Source organism: Lactuca serriola, chromosome 3 (assembly GCF_051521515.1).
Source record: "Lactuca serriola cultivar US96UC23 chromosome 3, Lser_US96UC23_V15, whole genome shotgun sequence".
In the NCBI taxonomy this organism is placed as follows: Eukaryota; Viridiplantae; Streptophyta; class Magnoliopsida; order Asterales; family Asteraceae; genus Lactuca; species Lactuca serriola.
In genome coordinates, this window is record NC_136410.1 from 305303294 (window position 1) to 305328755 (window position 25462).

The following is a 25462-nucleotide window of genomic DNA, read 5'->3' on the forward strand; positions in this document are numbered from 1 at the left end:
ATAAACGAAGAGGTAAAAACATAGATAAAACACAATAAAAACCCACCTTTTGCAGGAGCGTGGAAGGAAAAATAAAAATAAGTTTTGGCGAAATATGTCATATATATGTATTGAATCCAAGTTGGTTTTGGAGGGATAAGATAAAAGTCATTTTTTATCTTATCCTTAAATGTTGAATTTCAAAATGTAGTTAAGATAGATAATGTAAAATATTTTAGGATTATTTTTTAAAATTTAAAATTAGGATAATGTTGATGGTTAGTTAACTTCCCGGTGACTGATTTTTCTATTTGAATATGAGAAGTAGTTATTATAAACGAAAATAAATAGTGAATTGTTTTGTTATGATGACATCACCAGAAATATTAACAACCATCTAAAGTTGAAATCAACAAAAAAAAAAAAATTAAATGAATGGTTATCATAAGGTTTGTGTTTTTAATATATATACAGAGATTCCGCATTACTTACCTTAATGTTGTTATTCATCGGAGTAAAGACTGTTACACTTCCCATTTATCAGATCTACCGAACGTTCGTTTGATAGCCGAAATTCGACCTCTGTATCAAAAACATTTACACACGAATCTTGCTTAATCTCACCGACAATTTTGCTCGAATTTCTCGTTTGGAAGTCTTCACTAATAAGGTTTGATTATTGTTCGGTTTTTGATCTCGTTTGATCGGAGGAGATACGATGTGGAGCACGAATCTTGCGAATTTGAAAGAAAACCTAAATAAAATCGCCTTGGATGTTCACGATGATGACGATGAGGATGACACCGATGATTATGAGAAGCTATCGGAGATCCCTAATTCTAGAAACTCTTCGTTTTCTGATCGGAGAGTTTCTCTCAATCATGGTCGTAACTTTTCCCCCATCGCCAATGGTCTAGATTCGACTTCTAATTCAGAGGTGATTGCAATAAAACGTTGTTGTGTGTCAAATTGTATGGTGTGCGAGTTTTGTTGGTTTAGCTAACTCTGAGTTGGTTACGGGTTATCTCTGTTTGAATTGATTTACTGCAACTTCTGTTTCTGAATACACGTAGTTAGGGTTTCTGAGAGGGTTAGGTATCTACATCCTGGTGAACTTCGATTACGCTTGTGAGTGAGGTTACAGTCGAAAATCTAGTTGATGTGCTCAGAAACGGAGGGCATTCTAAAGACATTATCATTTAGGAGAAATTTGGATAGAGCAAACCAAAAATCCTGAGTGTTGGTGCATTATGAAAATCTCCTTGCTTGAATACCATGTGCATTTTGTTGCCTTTAGCTTGTTTTGTTACTTGATGATGCATTATTTCAATTTGACTGTTTAAATAAGTGCTAGAAAGGATGTTTTAGGTATTCGTTTACACCCTAAATTTGTAGCTTGTATTTTCTTAAATCCATCTCAGAATAGCAGCATAGTAGCAAGACTTGAACGTCCCATTGCAGCATTCCATGTGACAGTTTATGGGAATATTAGTTCTATAATGGTAGTTTGGATCTAGCAGATGAAATTTCTTGCCAGATAGATTGCTAGTGATTTGGACTGTCATAAGTGTTGAATCCATTGTAAATGCTGTGGCTTCTCGAGTTCACATGAATGTTGTAAAATAGAATCCACAGTTTCCTTGAATGTTGTTAAATGCTATAAGCTTATACACTCCTGAATTTCTGCCCTTGGTACAGTTTCATATGTATATCTTGTTATGGGCATTCTGTGTCACTTCTCTGAAAAATCGTTTTTCTTAAGCAGACGTGCCTTTTGTGTTTAAATCATTTCATATTGCAGATTGAACAATACAAAGCAGAGATCAAGCGTCTTCAGGAATCTGAGGCACAGATCAAGGCATTATCAGTTAATTATGCAGCTTTACTGAAAGAAAGAGAGGTACTATTATGTTTTTTTTTTTTTTTTGGATTTGTTATTTCCAAACTACCATTACATTTTGTTTGTGAAATTACTTTACTTTTAGAGACTTCTAAAAGTGATCATTGTTCCATTCACAGGATCGTATTTCTAGATTGAATGATGAAAACAGTTGGTTGAAGAAAAACATCGATGCATCTAGAAGCGAGAGTTTGAAGTCTTCAGCAAATAGCCCGAAAGGGTCAAAGGTAACTTTATGAGTTATATGATTATTTACTTTGCTTTCTTTAATATGTCAAGTGATACAATTTATCTATTATATTGGCTTTTTAGTATTCACAACTGCACGTTTAATCAACTTTACAACCCGAACCCAACCTAAAATTAGGAGTTTGTTTGAGATTTTTAACCCTTTTATTAAACGGGTCAACTTGATGAATCCTGGGTTAGGGTTGAAAATTTTGACATGAACTCAACCTGCATATTTACTTTCATTTTGTATGGATAACTAATTTTCAGTTGTTTTTTTAATTAATCTTTTGTTAGCCATGTTGATATAACTAAAAAAAGAAACAAGTAGTTTACTAAAAAGTAATACAAGACGATGTAAAGGCATTTTCATTTTTTTAAATTTTCAATGGAAACGTAAAGACATGTTCATTATTATAATTTACAAATGCCTAATCAATTAAACTGATGCATAAAACGGCATTTGGTCTTTTTTCCGGATTTAATACTAAAAAAAATTGATTTTTTTTTTCTAGAAATCAAAAATCAGACCATCAGTTGTTCTGTTTTTTGTTTTGGTTTCAATTTTTTTGCACACCCATTCTTTTTACCTTCATTTTCCTGATTTAACCTTTCACTTTTAAGGGGAATTTGTAACTTAATTAATTGATGGCAGAAGAACCGCTCTTTTGGAAAGAAGGTGGTGCAAAATGGTGTGATATTAAAAGAAGATGCATCAGGAAATGGAGTTTCACACTCAAATAAGAATGGGAATTCAAGCAGTGAAGGCAATGAAAAGGTAACAAATAAATGCTCATACAATTGTGTTGATAATTAAAGTATGCATCTTTCAGTTTCAGGTAGTAAGTACATAATGAATGAATGAATTTAACGACAGATATATGAATAACTTCTAGGAGCTATCTGATTTGCTGGAGGAGAAAAACAAATCTCTTGCAAGACTTCAATTAACACATGACCAAAAAATAAAAGGATTACAAGAGGAACTTGATAAAGAACGTGGAAAGCTGGCAAGTTTGCACTTCAGATTCCAAGGTATTCTTGTCTAATGCTGGAATTGAATTTTGACACAAACTTTATATTAGGGTTTTTATGGCAATTGGACTATAATAGGCTGTGTGTGCTTTTCTGATATTTGTTTTTTCATTAATTGGATATTGTCTGATGTCATAATTCGTTTCTAGAGGAACAGAAGTTGAACAGATCTTTCCAGGATGAACAGAATAGCTTAAAGGCGGATAAAGAAAATGTAAGTTTTATATGTATTTATTTATATAAAACAAACAATAGTAATAGTATTAGTATACAAACAAGTCATTAAAGAGCATTACAAAGTAATGAAATTGAACTCCATTCCATTTCCTGCCAACTAAACATGTGAAAGATTCCAATTCCTTTCCAAAATGACTTTTGTTTTCTTTTTGTAGATGCTCACAGAGATGAATAAAATAAGAGATGAGCTGAGCAGAAAAGTATCTGAAATAAGACATTTGCAGATGGAATTAAACAAAAAGGAAAACTCAGAAGCAAATGATGCTACTGAGCGTCTTAAAAGAACAGTGGCAACCCTTGAAAAAGAGAACATTGATCTCAAGGTAAAAAAATTTCTTTAATAAAAGGACAATAATATATATTGTTTATTACTTCTCATTATCTTTATACATTTTGCTTTCTTTCATAGATGGAGAAAAAGGAACTCAAGGTTGCTTTGGAAGTTGCTAATAAATCTGCAGCTTTAAATTCAAATGGTGTACATGAGGTTGGTTTCTTGTTAGCTTTAACACCATGGTGCAAAAAATATATTATTCACTTTTTTAATTTTGAGTAAATTACAAAATGGTTTGTCGTCCCTGTGCTTTTGGTTTTTTACCATGTTCAGTCCAAAATTAAAACTTTTTTCAATTTTGGTCCTTATTTTAAGATTTCATATCCATTTTGGTCCCTTGGAATTTCTGATATTGGTCATTATTTCAACGTTTTGTATCGATCTTGGCCTTTAATTCAAGGTTTCATATCGATTTGGTTCTTATTTTAAGGCTACAGGGACCAAAATGATATTAAACACTGTAAAAATCAGAAAGCATAAGGACCCTTTTTTGTAATTTTGAGTAAATTAGAGAAATGGTCCTTGTGCTCTCTGATATTTACATTGTTTACTCTAGTTTTAGTCTTTATTTCAAGGTTTCATATCAATTATGGTTCTTGTTTGAAGTTTTTAAGTCCAAAATCAATATGAAGCCTTGAAACAAGGACCAAAATTGTAAAATATTTCAGTTTTATTCTAAACACGGTAAAAAACAGAAATCATAAGGACCATTTCTGTAATTTACTCTTGAATTTTATTTATTTATATATATTTATGCCGGACCTACATTCTATACTTTTATACAACATGTTTTTTTAATGCTTCAGGTATCAGGAAGTTTTCCTGGCAAAGAAGAAATGGAGTCCTCTTTGCAGAAGCTGGAAAAAGATCTGAAAGAAACATCAAATGAAAGGGACAAAGCATTACAACAACTAAATCGGCTTAAACAGCATTTACTGGAAAAGGTTTTTATTTTTTCTTTTCTTTAAATCTTAAATCTAATAAAAGTTTTGAGTAAATTACATTTTTTGGTCATCGAGTATAGCTGATTTTTCACTTTTGGTTTCTGAAAGTTTTCTCTTGCAATTTTGGTCGCAAAAATAGTCATTTCATTTGTAACAGCTAACAGGAACCAAAAACATTATAAAAACTGAAATGACTATTTTTGCGACCAAAATTGCAAAAATCAGCTATACTCGGGGACCAAAATGTAATTTACTCAAAAAATTAAAAAAAAAACAACCTACAGATTATACTCACTGGATGACTGTTTAATTTTGTTTAGGAGTCTGAAGATTCAGAAAAAATGGATGAAGACAGCAAGATAATCGAAGGGCTACGAGAAAACAATGAAAATTTAAGAGCTCAAATAAGACAATTGGAGAGATCTTTGAATCAGGCGGAAGAGGTTAAGATGATAAATAGCAATGAACTTTTGAAGTCCAGGGAAATCATGAATGATTTACATAAAAAAATAGATGCGAAAAATATCGAACTGTTAAATCTCCAAACTGCCCTTGGTCAGTATTATGCTGAAATAGAAGCTAAGGTAATTTAGTATATTCTGTTTTTTCTTTTTCTTTTTAATTGGTGTCACGTTTTATGAATTTGTGTTTATCGTTTCTACTTGTATATGATTCAGGAACATTTGGAAAGGGAATTGGCTTCTGCAAGAGAAGAGTCTGCTAAACTTTCTGAGCGTTTAAAGGTTGGTTTTAGAGTAGGTTACAAATTTGGTCCCTGTGGTATACTCAAAATCACAGATTTAGCCCAAGTTTCGCTTTTGCTTCAAATTTGTCCTCGTGGCTTCATTTTATAGCCGATTTGGTCCCCCTCTAACCGACCGTTACACGAGGGCAAAAATGTCATTTTATGATTTTACCACTCATGTGTGATGCATGTGACAGGTTTGAACGACATTAGTTAGAGGGACCATATCCGCAATAAAATGAAACCACAAAGAAGTAACAAAAACGGAACTTGGACTAAACATGTGATTTTTGTATACCACAGGGAGGGACCAATTTTGTAAATTATAAATCTGTTCCCTGTGATGTACTAAAAAATCACATGTTTAGTCCAAGTTCCATTTCTGTTACAAATTTGCTGGTGGTTTCATTTCTGTTACAAAATTGTGGTCTCTCCAACTTATGTCATTAAAAAAAGTGCCAAGTGCATCCTACACAAGGGCAAAAAGGTCATTTTAAAAAAAACTCTCTCTCTCTCTCTCTCTCTCCTACCTACACTATAACTATATCAAGTAATAGACGTAGGAGAGAGTGACAAAATGACCTTTTTTCCCCCCGAGTGGGATGCACTTTCTGAACTTCCAGCTATTATATCCACAACAAAGCTAAAACCACAAGGGCAAATTCGTAACAAAAACACAACTTGGACTAAACCTGTGATTTGAGTACAAAACAATACATAATATGATAGGAATGTGAATCAATTAACAGATAAACGAAACTAATATGAGGTATATAGATCTAGGTAGCTATTTGATTACTAAATGGAAATAAGAACAAATCAGAAAGGAAATCCAAATGATTGTGTACATAATGTTATTATACATGGAGTAAATTTGTAATATTACTCTTGGTTTTATCTCTCTCTCTCTCTCTCATTGTGTACATAATGTTATTGGTTGAATCTAATTACCAGGAGGCATATCAACAAGTGGAGACAACAAAGCAGGAAAAGGAGGAAATAATGGAAAAACTTTCACATGCTGAAAGAGTCTTAGCAGAAGGAAAAGGGAGAGTGAATAAATTAGAAGAAGATAACAGCAAACTACGACGTGCTCTTGAACAAAGCATGACAAGACTTAACAGAATGTCAATGGACTCTGATTTTTCTGTTGACAGGTCATTATTATTATTATTATTTTTTCATTTTAATTTACAAGTATTAATTCGTTAAATATATATATATATATATATATATATATATATATATATATATATATTGTATTTATATGAATGACTTTGTGTGCTGACTGCAGGCGGATTGTGATCAAATTGTTGGTGACTTACTTTCAGAGGAACCATAGTAAAGAGGTATGGAAAATCTCTCTTGGGTAATGTTTGATTTGAAGGAATGGAATCTTTCATTCCATTGGAATTAAAAAAAAAAGAACCTGTTTGTTTTAGCATAATCAATAATGGAATATGATCCCTTCAATATAGTTTACTTTCATTCCTTATTCTTTATTATTATTATTTTTTTATATTTAGTATCCGTTATATTTTGAACATTTTTGCAGTTTAACCACTATTTTTTCCAACCAAAACATAAACACATTTTTCCAAATTAACAATTTTAACCTGATATAACATAGACAAAATGGTTAATTTGAAAATTACTGTTGAAACCCGATGTAACAATGGTTAATTTGGAAAAAATGTGTGAAACGTTGATGGTTTGATTGGAGAAAATAAAGTATTGGTGGTTAAACCAAACCACATAAGTTCCCAAAACATAATTTATTGTTTTATTTTGTAAATTGCCCTTTTGGTTGCCAGTTCATTCTTTACAAATAACTAAAATATTATTATTCTTATTTTGGTTTTTGACGAGCTTTTATCATGTTTATTTTGTAAATAATACTAGTTTTTTTCTTTAATAATTAAAATAGTGTATCGTGTGGAGTTTATCTACATATAACATCAAAGATCAAAAGTCCATTCAAAAGTTCACCAAACATGATGATGGAATGTAATGACTTCCATCCGAAACATAAACATGGTTTATTCATTTTTCATATGTATATATGTTGTGTGGGTGGGTTTTAGGTTCTGGATCTTATGGTACGCATGCTAGGATTCTCTGAGGATGAGAAACAGAGGATCGGGGTCGCTCAGCAAGGAGCAGCAGGCAAAAGTGTTGTTCGTGGTGTTTTTGGTCTGCCAGGTCGTCTAGTTGGTGGCATGTTAAGTGGGGCCTCATCCGATGCTTCTGCCAACATGGCATCAGATAATCAGGTAATTCTATCCCCTCATTTTGCCCTTCCTTTTTCTTTTCTTTATGGTTAAATATTGTGTTCTGTTTAATTCTGTAGCATTATTTATATCAATTCAAATAAACACCCATCAGTTTTCAACAGCTCGTAAATGAACAGTCATTTTTAATTCAACATTATTTTTAAACAGAAGGGTAAAATGGTCATTTCATTCACTCACATTCATTCGGTCCAATCAAGAAACAATTTCTATGTGTACCAACACTTACTCCAGACAAATAAACTATAATTTCAATTTATGACACTTATTAAAATAAACAGTCATTTTGTTATTGTGCTTCACTTCTAAATTGAAGGGTAAAATGGTCATTTCATCAAAGGTAGTTCATTTAGTCTAAAAGAGAGAGAGTCTTTATATAGAGTATGTTAAACATTTTTTTATTAACAAGTAAGAATAAGTATGTTGCTATTATGGGTAAAAGATAAAGTACATTGCCTATATTGATAGCAGGAGTAAAGTAGGTGTTGTAAAGTGGTTATGGAGTAATTGTAAGTTTTTTTGTATGTTTTTCAGTCGTTTGCGGATATGTGGGTTGATTTTCTATTAAAAGAAGGTGAAGAAAGGGAAAAGAGAGAATCCTCATCATCCTCCTCTCAGAACAATGTTGATGGAATTGGAATTAGTAGTAGTAATCCAATTCCCGCAAACCACACTTCACGTAATTCCGAGTTTTCAATAGTTCCTCTTGCATCACCAGACAACAATCCAACTAGATTCTCAAGACAAATTCCAAGATACTAAAGTAAGGATTTTGGCTTGTTTGTTTGTTTGTTTGTGTAGTTTTTTTAGTTACTTGCTTACATATGATATCTATAGTTATATATCCATGTTCAATTTATTCTTTTGATTTATAAATTGTGAGAGAGTCTTGTTGATAAGATGATGATGATGATGTTGCATACATGAAATATGCTTATTTGTAGACCTTGATGATATATATGGATGAATTCCATTATCCACTTTTAGTTTCCGATAAATATTAGGGTTATTAACATAAAAGCCCAAAAAAGTGTCATTTGGGTTTGAATATTTTTTTGCAACTCTTGGACCATTAAAATCAAAATTTACATATGAATTATATCCTTTTTACTCTTTTAGATTTGTGAAGGAAGCAGTTACCTGGCTACTTCATTTACTTATATATATATATATTTGACTCTTGTTAAATGATAGGCAACCATCTCCTGCCTCCCACTACCATCCAAATCTGGAACATATTCGACCCTTTAAGATGCTGGCTCTCTTCCTTTATTCGTAAATTGTGAAACACATTTGTATTGGAGATGAGTCGTGAAGCTTTTTGAGATAAATCCATCTATCTTGTTGCTGCTTCACCGGAGATCTAATACTAGTCGGAGATGCTCTCTTGAACTTTATCTTCACCATTAGAGTTTGAGTTTTCATGAGAGTTATACCTCCTAATGAAACCTCTACCAAAAACTTGCAATAACTCCATCAACCAATTTTCCTTTAATCCATTCTCGATCCCTCTTTCTAGCTTACAATCTCCCTGCCTTCTTCTTGGAGATTCTCTCTCTCTCTCTCTCTCTCTCTCTCTCTCTCTCTCTCTCTCTCTCTCCAAAACCGGAATGTCAGTAGATACGATCATCCTTACTCTTTTTGAACAATCTATGTACACATTGATTGGTTAAATATCATTTAACAAGAGCTAAACATCAGTTAATGTCCACTTGACTCCAAGTAACCGGTTGACCGCTTCGCAGGTCTGAAAATGATATAATTGACATTTAACTTTGATTTTAATGGTCTAAGAGGTGTAAAAAAAAGCTTAGGACCAATTAAACCCAACCGTGATATATATTTTTTGTGGTTTTATGTCAATAACCCTAACATATTATTGTTGGGCCGTTTTTCCTATTTCCTCTTTCGTTTCTTGTTAAAAATTAAAATAAATCTCTAAATATTTATACTTTAGGATGTCATTTTGTATCATATCTTCCAATATGCTAAAAAATAGAATGTAATAAGCCTAAAAAATCAAAGTTAATAAAGTTCACATTAGACCAATTTTTTACATTTTTTTTACATTTTTTTTTGTTAAGGTGGTATTACAAACTATATATAGTACCCTCCAAAGTATGTAGTTTTGATTCATTTATATATCAACTAATCATGATATTTCGTTTATTATTCTTCCTTAATCATGTGAATTACTAAAACGATCAAATTTATGTTTTTTTTTTTTTCATAATTGTGATAAAACATTAAAAGTCATTACCATGGAATGAGTCCTACCAAATTTTAAATAAAAAATAATAGAATAAATATAAAATAAGAACATACAAAGAACTCCATCAAGGTTTTCACAAATCATTAGATATAGTTTTTTCAATTAAAGGAGGAAACATTTGAATTATATTCATTAAAAAAATATTGGTGTTTTACATTTCCTATAAACTTTGATGATTTTTTACAATAAAAAGATATATAATTGATCTTTTTAATTTCATAATTTAATTCATTTCAATGGTATTTTATTAAAACAAAATTAAGAGAAAATGAAATGAAAATTGTTTTGTTTAAAACTATCTCGTTTAAAATCTTGTATATCCAAGCTTAGGTACATAACAGCCACATATTCACTTTTCATATATATATATATATATATATATATATATATATATATATATATATATATATATATATATATATATATATATATATATATATATATAGTAAACCTAAAAATGTTAAGAAGCCTAAGAACCATTTTTTTAAATGTGTTCATTAAGGGCATTTTGGACTTATCAAATATTAATATTATATTAAACATACTTTACATTCCCTAATTTACAAACTAATTGCCACTTTCACCGTCGGACCACTGTTAGACTAACATTAAATTTAATGACATTTTCTGGTTATATTCACAGCTTAATAAAACAAATATTGTAGTTTTCATTTCTTTGGTAATTCTTTTTAACACACACATACCATTTTATTTTTGCAGCCAAACATACAAAATATTAATAAAAAAACAAATTCAAATTTTCTTTTTTTAAAGTTTAGATTTCTATAAAAACTATCGTGTATAATGCATATTCACAGTTTAAAATATTATATTCACAGTTTAATAAATATATTAATTCACTAATAGGCAATTTAATATTTTCATGCATTTATTCATTCATGTTTTAGGGTAAAACTTATATAAAATATACAACTTAATACAATCCATTTACAGTTTAATACACAAATTTACAACTTAATACAATCAATTTTACAGTAATTCAAAAATTCAAAGAAGATAAACTTAAACTCTACCATCATCACCAAATATAATACAACATCACCGGCTACACTTGTCACCATCGCAGTCATCATTCCTTCTAAATCAAATATGCATATAAAATTGTTAATTAGCAGCTTAAATACAATATTCACAATTTAATAAACCAAGTAATTCACTTATTATGAGTTTACTGCAAAATAATTATAAAACTAATACCTTCTTACATATTTATACAACAAAAAATAAATAAATATATTCACAAGAAAACTAGTACAAAAACATCCACACGTAAATGATTTATATTTTAACACAAAATTCATTAAAAATTCACAACTTAATACAGTCAATTAACAGTTTAAACAAAAAAATTCACAGCTTAATGCAGTTAATTCATATTTTTAAACACAAAGATAACAATTTAATACACAAAAATTCACAGCTTAATATAGTTAATTCACAGTTTAAAAAAAATCACAAATCATGTAGTTAATTCACAGTTTAAAGCATAAAAATCATAGCTTAATACATAAAATCACAACTTATTATAATAAATTCATTATTTAATACACAAAAGTATAAATTCACATCCATATTATCAACTTAAAACTCTTAATACAGTCAATTCACAATTTAATACATAAAATTCACAACTTAATACAGTCAGTTCACAGTTTAATACACAAATTCACAACTTAGTATAATAAATTTGTAGTTTAACAGACAAAAATTATACGTTCATAACTATATTCTCAACTTAAAACTCACATTTCAAGACTTTAATTCACAATTTAATAAAACAGTTTATGACACTCATTTACAATGTTCACAACTTAAAGACACTTTCCAAAATTTATAATTTTCATTCACACAAATGATCAAACACTTTGTGTGCATCAAAAAACCATTAACAATATTTATACAACTAAGATTATTCATAAATACAAAAAAATCACAGTAGGATTTAGGTTATTCGTATGTTAATACATAAGTTTATACACTTATTCACAATTTCAAATTTACATTCAGGAAAATCATCAATCACACTGTGTGCATCATGAAATGATTCTTGATTCTGATTTTTACTAAGCCTTTAACACATAATAGGTACCAACGATGGAGTAAGATGTAAAACACAATAAATAAACATGAAAATAATTGTACAAAGGTTAAAGAAAACACTCATATGAGCCTCATCATAATATACCTGGTGTGAAGAAGATGACGAGTGACACATTATGGGACATCGATTGTAACAACACCACCAAATCTCATCGATCTAGCTTTGCCACTCATAGGATCTCATAGATCTGGTCTCGTCGGTTGCTGGTGCTCGTGTATCTGGCCTCGCCAGTCGTCAGTGACATTATAGTTGTCGTTTCTGGTGGCGATTAGTGGTAGAATTTACAGATCTGGAGGAGGAAAGCGCTACTGGTGGTTCTATAGTGGTTGAATGGTGGTGGATCTCGTAACTCTGGAGTGGAAATCGCATATCTAGATGGTGGCGTCGGTGTCGACTTGGATTCCACCGGAACCTCTTTGTCTGGACATTAGATTTCCTCGGAAATCCTTCCACGTATCGAGATCTCATCGAAACTCCTTCCACATCACGAGATCTAGCTAAAAAAGTTGTGGATCTGAAGGAGGAAATGTAGATCTAGCGTAAAAAAATCATAGATCCGGACCCAGATCTCATAGATATGTAGAAAAGAGTGTGTGGAAGCGGTGGCGATGGATGTCAGTCTGTCAGACATGAAGGGGGTGCTGATGACGTGGCATCGACGGTAGGAGGAAGATATTCTGATCATAATATTAGAAAACTGAAACATCCCGAAAATACGACCCATTTTTTTGTTTTAATATTACTAAAAAGTCACAACATCGAATGTCATATATAATAAGAACCACAGAATGAGTAACTCAAAAGTCATAGTAACTGTGTCAAAACAAAACTATATCAATCATATCAAAATATCTGAATAAAACTCCCAGGATAAAACTGAAGCTGTGGTGTGTGCGATACCATCAACCCGAGCTCTTCCCTTTGCTAGCGGAAGTACCTGAAACCAAAAATGAAACTGTAAGCACGAAGCTTAGTGAGCCCCCCCAAAGTACCACATACCATACAATAACATATAAACAATTATTGGGCCTTGCCCACTGCATCGGACCGAAGTACTGAAACTGCATCGGACCGAAGTCCGGAAACTGACTGGGACCCCGTCCCCTGCATCTGACCGAAGTCCGGAACTAACTGCATCGGACCGAAGTCCGGAACTGACTGGGACCTCGTACCCTGCATCGGACCGAAGTCCGGAAACTTACTGAACATAGCATAGCATAAACATATCAACTAACATGAACACACATACTGCATACTGCATCGGACCGAAGTCCGGAACACATAACACAAGGACATGCTTGAATCACAAAGACGTCAAGGACACTGAACTACTGCATTGTATCGAAGTCCGATACTACTACTAATTAGATGGGTCGGCATTGTGGCCGTAGACCTGTTCCTACTGGAAAGAAGAGTCACCTCGCAACGCTGGCTGCTGAGACGCTAGATCTGAAACTGTTTGACTGCTGCTCCGGAACTCCCCGGCTACAAGTCCCATAAACACTAAATCAAATACCGATACTAATCTCAGGGTAAAATGACTATTTACCCCTGGACAAGTCAACTTCCAGGTCAAAGTCAACTTTCAGTTGACCAGACTCGCCGAGTTGGCCCGCCAACTCGCCGAGTCTCCATCATCCATTCTAATCCTCTACTCGCTTCTACTCGTCGAGTTTGGCAAAGACTCGACGGGTTCTCTTCGATACTAACATCGAGTCTAATCTTCATCCGACTCGCCGAGTTGTATGAACAACTCGTCGAGTTTCGTTTCAACAGAAGAACACACCCAGTCTTTGACTCGCCGAGTCGTATGAACAACTCGTCGAGTCCAACTGCTTCCAGATCCAAGTCTTAACTCACCGAGTCCTTACTCTACTCACTGATTCACCCAAAACTCTCAAATCGGGGAAAAAACCGAGGACTCACGACTCGACTCGCCGAGTCCCAAGCATACCATTACCATACAGTCGTTTTTCTCGATTCCAATGCATCCAAATCATAGATCTGGGTTCCTAGGACTGATTTCACACGTAAAGTTTCTAAATTTACATTCATGCATGCTCATAATAAGCTAAAATGCCCAATAAGGAGCTAAAAGAGGAGATTTAGGTTTGGAATGGGTGCTTAGCCCAATAAAGGTGGCAACCTTGAGCTTAAGGAGTCCTGAAATGCTTAGATCTGAAACCCATTTGTCTTAACTACCCATAAATCGACCTCAAAGTCTAGAAAAGGCTCAAAAACCACACTAGCAAGCTTTTAAGGAGATCTACATGATGACAACCCAAGATTCGAGCTTTATGCCTTAATGGAAGCTGGAATGACACAATAAACTCAGATCTTCTTTGCTTCTCTTGAGAACCCCTCTTCTCTCTCCTTCTTCTAACTTCAAAATGCACCAAAATCCTCCACAAAATGAGAAATACTCTAAGAATGCTTAAAGGAAGGCTAGGGTTTAGTAAGGGACGTTCTTAGGGTGATATAGGCTGGTTTGGGGCGCACAATGATGTTTAAATAGGGTACAAACCCTTGAAATTAGGGTTTCATCCAGACTGGCAGACTCGCCGAGTCCAAGAATATGGACTCGTCGAGTAGCTAGCTTAAAACACGTGCATAACCCGTCTCTACTCGACGAGTTGGGCTACAGACTCGTTAAGTACCCCTCTAGAATTGAAAATTACTTTATTTAAATCACATACCAGAAATGGGGCGTTACAAAAACACACCATATCGGAGATACTATCGGTAGTGGAGACGTCGTCACTGGTGGTGGTGGTGAAGTCGTCGTCATCGTTGGTGGCGATGGTGCAACTACCGATGAGAGTGATGGTGTTCATCAGATTGGTGGTTGAAGGATATAAATGAAGGTTTTTGCTCTAAATGTTGAAAGGGAAGAAGTTGAAGTTAATAGATCTTAGACCCATTGGGTAGTTGTTTGTTTATGAATTTAGACTAGAATTTGATGTAATTTACAATAATGCCATTCTTTTTTTTTTTTAAAACAAGTGAGAGACAAAAATGTCCTTTAAAACATTTGTAAACATGTATGTGAGATATGACTAATATACATTTTAATTATAAGCTAAAAATGATGGTTCTTAATCTTTTTTGGTTCTTATTTGATTTCTCTCTCTCTCTCTCTCTCTATATATATATATAGATATATATATATATATATATATATATATATATATATATATATATATATATATATATATATATGGGATAGAGAATATACATTACAGCCTCACCTAAGCTTAGGTACTAAACCTCTAAAATATGTTGTTTTAACTTAGTAAATATACCCGGTTTGGTTTCACTTGGTAAATATACCATCCTCGATAACATTTATTTCTTTCATTATCGTTCTACCATTTTTGTTTTCTTTCCACCATTATCGTTTATTACTTCGCCCAAGTGAACATTACTTTTTCCATTGTCACGAAGGGCAAAGATAATCAATATTCTTGCTTCCTTATTAAAACCCTAAACCGTAAACCTAAACCTAAACCCTATTGTGTCGATCTTGAATTTACATCTTCAAATATCAATCATGAATCCACTAACCGTAATCTTTATATAGTAAAATTATGTATTTTCAAGAGGTTTAGTACCTAAGCTTAGGTGAGACTGTAATGTATATTCTCTTTTCCCATATATATATATATATATATATATATATATATATATATATATATATATATATATATATATATATATATATATATATATATATAGAGAGAGAGAGAGAGAGAGAGAGAGAATAATTTTATAAACTCGATGAAATTAATGTTAGTTTGAGTAGTTTTTTTTTAAAAAAAAAAACATTAGAATATGTTAATTTGAGTTTGAAGATGGTGTGGGTTTTGGATTAAATGCCAAAATTGCCAAACAGAAGAAACTAAAAGTGAGCCGCGTGAGTGAAACTGTGACGGCATACCAGCGTTTGGTCGGACTACTGGGCCAAAAGAGGGTCCCGGTAATTATGGATTTATGTTTCTTTTTCTATTGAGACATTATCACTTCTTTTTAATATCCATTTAATATACATAAAAAATACTATCACTTTGACATGTTTTGAGTTGTGATTTGATAATTATATGAAAATAATTTCTATTATGATTATTGTAACCTTTATTTTCAATGATTTGTTATTTATTTATACCATATTATATGTATTTTATGAAATACCACCTTACTCTGAAATGACTTCAAATTTTTTGGTTTAACTTGTTATCCACATATCATGTAGGTAAATAGGAAGCCATTTCAAAAAGTCAGAAGTTATTTTAGAAAATCCTTGATATCATATAGGTTAATGAAAAATCATGCTAGTTTTAACACTGTTAAACAGAAAATATAAGGTCCATAATGGTCTTAGTGGAATTGTTTCTTTCAAAAATGGATGGCTTGCATTGACCGGGATAACATAATTAATGGTTAAACCGTAAAATGAAAGTAAAATACAATGGCTTTCATATTTATTGTCTTTTAAAGAGAGATAAATTATTTAGATATTTATGTCAACTTTTTTAGAAAGTTTAGCCACTATATTTATTTCGATCAATTAAAACCATCTGTTTTCTTTTTAAATCTACTACGACAATTATGACCCTAAAGCTAATATAACTTCTCATTAACTTACATAGCATAGTAATGGCACCATAGTCCATATATGCTTCCTAAAATAACACCTAACTTTTTAAAATAAAATGGTTTCTCACTTACCAATACCTAATATGATGTGTATAGTATGCTAAACTAACAAATAACAAGTTATTTCAAGATGAAAGATGCACATATGTATCAGATATCATATCATATAGATAATAAAAAAGCCATTAAACTTTAACAAATAGATGGCTTCCATCAACCAAAATAAAACAAAGATGATGACTTTTATGCATATTGCTCTAAAAATATCAACATTCACAATAAATGAAGAATAGCAACATAATTTATGAAAGCTAATAACAAGTTAAAATGGGTCCCACATGCACATTAGAATCTTTTGATCAACACAAACATGAGTTAACTTAGTACATGATGTACAAACAAACTCTCACTACTAAACCATCACAACAAACACACTAACCAAAATGAAAGTGCAAATCACATACAACAACAAACAACAACAAAGAACCCTAAATCTCAAGCTCTTTTCTTGTCTTTCAATGGTCCTCTTGGGATTCTACTCACAACCTTTGCATCAAACACTTTGTATTGTTTCTTAATCTCAATCATTGCTTTTTCTGCAAACGCATCCACTTGATCCTCGTACTTCTCGTATACAACGGGAATCGTATGTAGAAGCACAAATACTGTTTCCCAAAACAAAAAATTCAAATGATTTTTTAAAATATATTCAACAAAATATCGCAATGTACTTGAGTAATTCCATTTCATTTGTTTATTGTAGCATCCGAAAAAACAAAATGAGGTAAAAAGTTGGAACTTCAGTCAAAAAGAAACACCCGCATATAAAGACATGTTTGCAAGTCATTGGCTAATTAATCTGCTTCAATCTTGAATTCAATTTGTTCATTTAGATGAAGATTTGGTGGGAAAAGATGTAATTAACATGGTTATGAGAATCAAAGAAGAGATATGGGCATTACTTATATAGAACAATGTCAAGAAATTGCACCAACTCCCAACGATGGAGAGAACCCAGAGTCCAGCAACAACCTGTCCCAACAGTAAGAAATTAACAATCAAGTTAGCATAGAAAGAGGGAAGAGGGAGTAAAACTAAAGGCATTAAGATGAAATCAAACAACATACACCAAGAAACTTCTTTAAATCCCTTCCAGATGCAATGTTCCTAAGCGTGTCAAGACCCTGATTCAGTTCATTCCTTAACCCAGCAGCAATCTGAAGAAACTTGTCTTCAGGAATTCGAACTTCAGGGATGCGTGGAGGAGATCTGTAGCTTAATTAGTCAGTAAATGACCCTCAAAACATGATAATCTAATCAATAAAAAGCTTACTTGTTGATGAACTTAGAAGCATTGGACCACAGGAAAAGAACTGCAAATGCAAGGATCAAAAAATGGCAAACCAAAGTAAGCAGATGGTACTCCAGCAATTCAAAGAACACCCACACCGCAGTTGCTCCACCAAGTACACTGGCTGAAATTTTCTTGTTCCTCCATAAGAACACATCAGCAGCTGCATGAAATCATCACAAAACAAGAAATTATGAGAATAGAGTAAGCAGTAACTCAGTTTTGTGTTTGAAATTAAAGTAAGTCTATCAAAACAGGAGTAGAAACGGATAATTTTCTCTAAACATAGCAACAATCGACAGAAAATCATGAAATCAAGCCAACTTATGAAAGCAAAAACTTAAATACGAGTAGTTACTAACTAAATATTTCTACTTACGTTTTCCACCACCGAAAACCTTGTGAACCGGTTTCTCCCTACCAAACAATCGGTAGATCTTCGACTTCATCGAAGAAGTCGGCGACGGAACATCATGATGCTTCTTCTTCAACTCATCATCGTGCTTCTTCTTCTTCTTCTCCGAATCAGAATCCGACGACGAAGAATCGTCTCGCTGAATCTTCTCTGTTATCTTATCCATAAACGACTCACCTTTCTGCTCGATTTCGTCTCCGTACTCCGCCATATCGCTCAAAACCTCTAATTCAGAACCCTAACTGTTGAATCGATTGATTTTTCAGCAGCAGCAAATGTTACACACTGTAACTACACACAGTGAATATAGCTATGGAGATGATTTTGCCCAAATTGGTAACAGGTGGATGCGTGAGGGATTATATACGTGTACGAACTTCGAGAACAGAGTACCCGAGGCAGAGGCTCGGATAAAAATAAAAATATTTGAAAAATAGGTAACGCCGTTACTTGCCGTCAAGTATTTACTTTTTTCTTTTTTGATAAATTATTAATATTATAAGTAATTGTGTTTTTTTTTTGTAAATCATTTTTTTCCTAAAAGGACCATATATTTATATTTTATAATGAATTAAAAATCTTTAAAATTAAATCCATTTTTTAAAAACGGCACTTAAACCCAAATCCCAATTAATATTTTGAAATTGTATATATGGTTTTGCTTAGAGGTGGCAAAAATTGACACGACACGAAACCCGATACGAACTCGACACGAAATAAATGGGTTTGGGTAAGATATTCCAACCCGTTTAAATAAACGGGTTGACACGACACGACACGAAAATTAAATGGGTAAGGTTAGGATTGAGAATTTCAACTCGAATATGACTCGAAAATGACCCGTTTATTTATATACAAGTATTTTGAATTATTTAAATAAACTAGAGAGATACAAAATCAAAACCATAAGTAAAAGAAAGTCTTCGAATTGAATTGTTTTGTAATGTTGAAACGACTTAGCCATCTAGATCAAGACTTCATTTCAATTTTTCATTCTCTCCCAAACTACCCAGTCTCTTTCACCACTCTCGCATCCTCATGACCTTTGTCATCCGCCTCCCCAACTCCCACTCTTTTATTTTTGTCATCTGAACTTGCTATGACTTCATCTATTCTGTCTCCAAACTATTAGCTTTTCCTTTCTGCCTACCTAACTCCTACTCTTTCAACATGCTCGATCTTTTAACCTCACATGACACGACATAATTCGAGCTATAGCCCTAACCCGAAACCCGACACGAAAATAAACGGGTTGACACGACACGACACGTTAATTAAATGGGTCGGGTTAGGGTCAAACACTTTCAACCCGTTTAGTGTTTCGACACGACACGAACCCGACACGACACGACACGATTGTCACCTCTAGTTTTGCTGAACTTTGGTCTCAAATAAACAAAAATGTATGTCGTGGACTCGTGGTGATCTTATTCTATTTTTTTTAATAGAAAATAAGTATTGACATATATATTGGTTGACTAGGTGTGAGGCCCGTGTATTACACGGGTTGATTTAAAAAAAATTTAAACATTAAATTAAAGTGTAAATAGAAAATATTTTTAATATACAACTTTAAAATAAGAAATGATTAAACGTATTTATTGCAATTTAATATCATATATATGATATTTAATACTTTACATGTATAGCATAGTTGTCAAAATCGCGATCTTGATCGTAGGATCGTACGATCGTACGATCCTAGGTATGAAAAACGATCCGGATCGTAAAAGGATCGTATGTGGGGTAGGATCGTAGGTAAGATCGTAAGATCGTAGGTAGGATCATAGGATCGAGATCCGATCCGATCCTACCTTCCTTTGATTTTTTTTTTTTTTTTTTTGCAAATGAAATTTTTTTAACCACTTTATGCCTTTTATCCTTTGGCAATCTACAATTTATCATTTTTTATTGTGACTTATGACTAATATTTTGAAGTTTTTATAACTTTTAAACGAAAAATTAAATGTTTGAAATAGTTTTCATGATTAAATATTATAAATTAAAATTATATTCTATTTTGTGAGATCTTAGGATCTCGATCCCGATCTTATGATTCCGATCTTGCAAACCCAAAATTGATCCTAAGTAGGATCCCAATCTTGACAACCTTGATGTATAGTATATGACTTTAATTTTAAAAATTGAAACAAACCAAAAATTGACAAGTGGATAATATTTATTTCAAAAATACCACAAAATGACAAGTGTCAAAACTCATGAGAGATTGACATGTGGCAAAAAAACCTTTATTTATTAAGGAAGATTTATATTTTAAGAGGGTGTTTGGGGTATCTTTTCAAAGGCAAAAGAACTTTTGGCAAAAGTTCCAAAAAGTCACGTTTCCCTGACTTTTCCAAAAAGTCAGTTTTTCCTCTTTAAAAAATCCAAAAGAAGCTTTCAAGAAGCTTTTTCCAAACATCTTTTGTCCTCATCTTTTCCCAAAAGTTCTTTTGCCTCTCAAAAAGATATCCCAAACACCCCCTAAGTAAAACATTATTATTTTATTGAGTTAATTCAAGGAATAACTAATATATTGGTTCGTTTTAAAAAAAAGCACATAAAATATTTGTTTTTCCGGTTAGATGCTAACCATGAAGTTATGTTCTAATTTTGCATTTTTAGTAAGTTGATATGTTGGTTTTTAAAATTGACGTCTCTTTTAAAAATGTATTAAAATATAATATTATTGTTTGAATTAATCGTTGTTTTATATAGAAAATATTTGGGTATGTGGCTTTCGTGTCAATGGGAAAACATAAACCTAAGACCATAGGAAGGACGGTGGGTTCACGTACTTTATGAGACTATGACGACCGAAGGGCATTCACAACGTGTCTTGATCTGGACCGTTGATTGGAATTGTGGAAGATCATTCAAATTTAGGTCTTCTCTATGGACGGTTGATATTTGATAAGCAGCTTTTAATGGACTTTGATGCATCACTAGGGGTCCACCATGAATCTTCATAGTCGGCAACAACATTTTCCTGCCACGTTATGTTTTGGAAACAATTTAAAATCCAATACCTTGTTTTTTTTGTTAATTGTATATGAATATGTAAGCCTAAAATGTATATGAATATGTAAGCCTAAAAGGAATTTTTAAAAGGGATTTTTATTATTTCGTTTTTTTAAAAAGTCTAATCAATCATTTTTTTTTTAATTTTTAAATATTTAATATCTTTATTATTATATTATTAGTTCTATTCTTAATCACTTAATATCTACATAATTATTTTCTTTATTATTAGTTATATATATATATATATATATATATATATATATATATATATATATATCATTTAAGAATTCATAGTTTAATGAGAACCCGAGAACCAAAAGTGGAACGTTGGATAAAAAAAAATGATGGAGATGCAACCTGACGACAAAACATATAACTGAATCATTTACTCAATTTCTCCAAATAAAAAAATATATTACTTCCACAATCAATAACGACAAAACTTGGTTTGCAAGATTTAGTGAAGAATATGTTTCACCAAGGCTTTTTCATCAAACACTTAGAAAACAAACATTTAAGAAAATCCAACCACAATAGCTGGAAGATGTCCACTACATATAGCCTCTACCGAAAGGCAATCCAACGAAATTCTTCCATAGCAACAACATGATTAAAACACCACCTGGTGAAGATTGTAAATGTTTTGCCTATATGTGATCATAAATGGTGTCATAACTGTAATATAAGAAAGCTAAAAATAAATTTATATATCTTTTACCTTTAAATGTGTGAGTTTATTTCACTTTGACTTCTTGAACATAAACCTGAAGCATGAGCTGGCCTAAATATCAATTCCAATAGAGGAAATAGCATAATCGACTCTAAATATACAAAAAAAGGTCGAAATACAACAAAATATTGCATCGATGAAAAATGAACAAAAATTAAAACCACCGTTGTGCTTCTCCCATGTGGCTGAAGCATGAGCTGGCCTCAAGTTGTATTGTTCACCTAGAATCCTAGTCTTCATCTATCGATAGATGTACAATTTCACCAAAAAACCCCAATAACTAAATAAACCATAAATAACTTCTGAATTTTAAATCACCTGACATCTATAACATTTCCGCCGGTGTTTTCAAGAAGTTGGGAAGTCATTTCCTTTTCCTTTTCATTATAGTTTGTCAAAAAAATCGATAAAAATTATATCATTCTTTAAACAAATATTCATCATTTTTATAGGCAAAAACCATTGAGATCTCAAACATCACGAGACCGATCCAAACCGAACCAATAAAACAAAGACAACAGCTCACAACCGGTGCACCCAATGAACAACCCAACGTGGTGGCTCAAGAACCGGTGCACCCACCATAACCCATGTCAAGTTCAAGGTCAATGCGGATCAATTCAATAACTAATGCAGGAAAACCATTGCTTATATATTTTTGTTTCTGTGTTGATTGTTGCGTATGCATCAAAGAATATGTATAGGTATTTTAAATAGGACATTGTAATTTGTGAAAATATAAGTATGATAATAAGGTGTTGTAGATTTAATCATGGTAAGTAACCATAAGTGTTCATAAATAAAAGGGTTAAATACATGAAACATCAACCTACTTTCATTTACTTGTTTATTACTTTATTATAGCATTTTATGAAACATCCTAAAAACACAGTCTAAAAATTTCGTTTAATTTAATAACAAAAACCATAGTCGATAAACCTCATATAAAAATCATAAACAATGTATCTCAAAATATCATAACATGTAACGACCGAAAAATTCCAACCAATTTAAACTTTTCAAAAACAACCCGATTTCATTAAATTATTACAAAAAGGTTTTCAATACAATTAATTTAGAGTATTCCCATAATCACATCACTACATAAACATGAGGAGCGGTACGATCACGCCTTCGCCTTGCCACGGTCTCCTGAAGAACCTGAAAAACATTAAACCACAACTGTAAGCCCGAAAGCTTAGTGAGATATCCCCAAAATACCAACCACATATACCATACACGCATAACATGTCGTATCATATTCGATCACAGAACAGCCATGCACTTCGGGTCTACTGTGTGACTGGTCCGCCGCACCGGCCAACAGTCCACTTGGTCCACCCTCCGAGTCTAGCCATATACATCGAGTCTGCAGTGTGATTGGTCCGCCTGCACCGGGGCTTCAGTCGGCTTGGTCCACTCTCCGAGCCTCGGCACGTCTGGTCCGCCCTCTTGGGGCCTACAGCCTATCCGGACCGCTCGCTGGGCCTTCGGGACAACCGGTCCGCCCTGGGTATCTTGGCCTACAGCACAAAGCAGGACCCGCCTCAACCCAACCCCAGTCCAACAACCATGTGCACATAAATATACAATCATATATCAATTCACAATCAACAAGCCGATCTAACAGATCACATAACATATCATCATCCTAACCAGGATACCAACCTAACCGGTCACTAGCATAGCATCACCCTACATACTAGGATACCGACCTCAACCAGGTCTCTAACATATACCATCCTAGCTACCAGGATGCAAACATATCAAGCAATAACATAACACAAATACCCGGATCTCAATCCGATAAAGGGCCGGCATTGGTGCCTTAGACCCTGTTGATATAGTGAGGATAACTCACCTTGCACTGCCGAAACTCTGAACTGAAGAAGCAGATTCCCGAATCACCACCTCACCGAAAATCCCGAACTAGCCAACATAGCACAAATAATCATTAGGCTAAGCACAATACTCTTTCAAGGGTAAATTGACCATTTTACCCTTAACTCAATCCGGCCCAACACTAGGTAAGCTCCCAAGCCCACCAATGGCCCAAAGTCCAAAAGTCCGAAGCAAAGCCCACTATTGGCCCAATTTACTAAATTGGGCCCACCTCACCAAATGGGCCTAGACCCATGATCCATAACAACCAATGGGTCCACAATACTCTATCCATAATGTCCAGTCACGGCCCAAAATCCAACAGCCCAATAATAGCCCAATCCCTAAGGCCCAAAATGAAAAACCCAACAGAGGGAGTACGTTGGGCGTACCCTCCCTGGTACGCTGGGCGTACACGCTGATTCGCAACTGGGGATCGGGGCGCTGACCCGCTACGCGGGGTGTAACTTTGCTGCACATTAAGTCCTCATAACTTCTTAATGGCTTAAGCTCTTAAGCCCAAACTTCAGATCCTTAGGCCAAATATGCCTAAGATTCATAAAGTCTCAAACTTTATCACTTGGGACGTACATAAAGCTCTTAATCCAAGGTCTTAATCCATTAAGACCTACATATCTCACACATGAAACAACCACACCCCTTGGGACCTCATTTTTCTCACTTAAGACCTCTCCAAAGGTCTGAAAGGATAGATAATCTCGACCAACTCAAAACATGCATCAAGATGAGGACTTTTGGGACTAGAATGATGTCAAGACTTCACAACACTTAGATCTATGCAATATAATTGACAAGCAAGAAGCTTTATACCTCAGATAGGCTCCAAAGGATGATATCTTTCCAGATCTACAAGCTCCAGCCACTCCACTCCTTCTTTGACAACTTCCACTTTCTTCTTCTAGCCTCTCCTTTGCCAAAATAAGCTTTTCAAGGTCAAACACACCCAAAAATGGAGGTGGAATGGCTATCTAGGGTTTATGAGGTTAAGAGAGAGCTTATGGAGGCTAGGGTATGAACCAACATGTTCCTTATATAGTGGCTGACCCTAATTTTAGGGTTTTAGAACTCTGAGAGTACGCGGGGCGTACCTCTAGTACGCTGGGCGTACTCAACCTTGCACCCGCGTCCACTTACGCCCTTACGCTGGGCGTACTCGGCGTGTCCCTTAAATTTCATATTTGACCCTCTTTTTCCACTTTTCCCACAAGATGACCAAAATACTTTTCCTCTTAAATCCCGGGGACTCACAATTAGGTACTCTTAGGAACGAGGCGTTACATAACAATTGTCAATTATATCA

General features: G+C 33.4%; 2 protein-coding genes across 2 annotated transcripts; one reads left to right on the forward strand and one right to left on the reverse strand.

Moving 5' to 3' along the window:
- The first annotated feature begins 480 nt into the window (after positions 1–480).
- Positions 481–8673, forward strand: GC4 (golgin Putative 4). Its single transcript, XM_079032421.1, has 15 exons — positions 481–916; positions 1781–1879; positions 1999–2106; positions 2763–2885; positions 3004–3142; positions 3292–3356; positions 3535–3702; positions 3789–3866; positions 4520–4657; positions 4978–5241; positions 5335–5400; positions 6357–6559; positions 6697–6751; positions 7487–7675; positions 8228–8673. Exons 1-15 carry the CDS (start codon positions 698–700, stop codon positions 8453–8455), a joined length of 2142 nt encoding a protein of 713 aa, XP_078888547.1. The 5' UTR covers positions 481–697; the 3' UTR covers positions 8456–8673.
- An 8387-nt stretch (positions 8674–17060) lies between these two features.
- LOC145094137 (Reticulon family protein) lies at positions 17061–18880 on the reverse strand. Its single transcript, XM_079032422.1, has 5 exons — positions 18471–18880; positions 18074–18254; positions 17868–18009; positions 17703–17772; positions 17061–17405 (listed from the first exon to the last, which is right to left on the reverse strand). The coding sequence occupies exons 1-5, from the start codon at positions 18715–18717 to the stop codon at positions 17236–17238; spliced, it is 810 nt and encodes a 269-aa protein (XP_078888548.1). The 5' UTR covers positions 18718–18880; the 3' UTR covers positions 17061–17235.
- Between the last annotated feature and the right edge of the window lie 6582 nt (positions 18881–25462).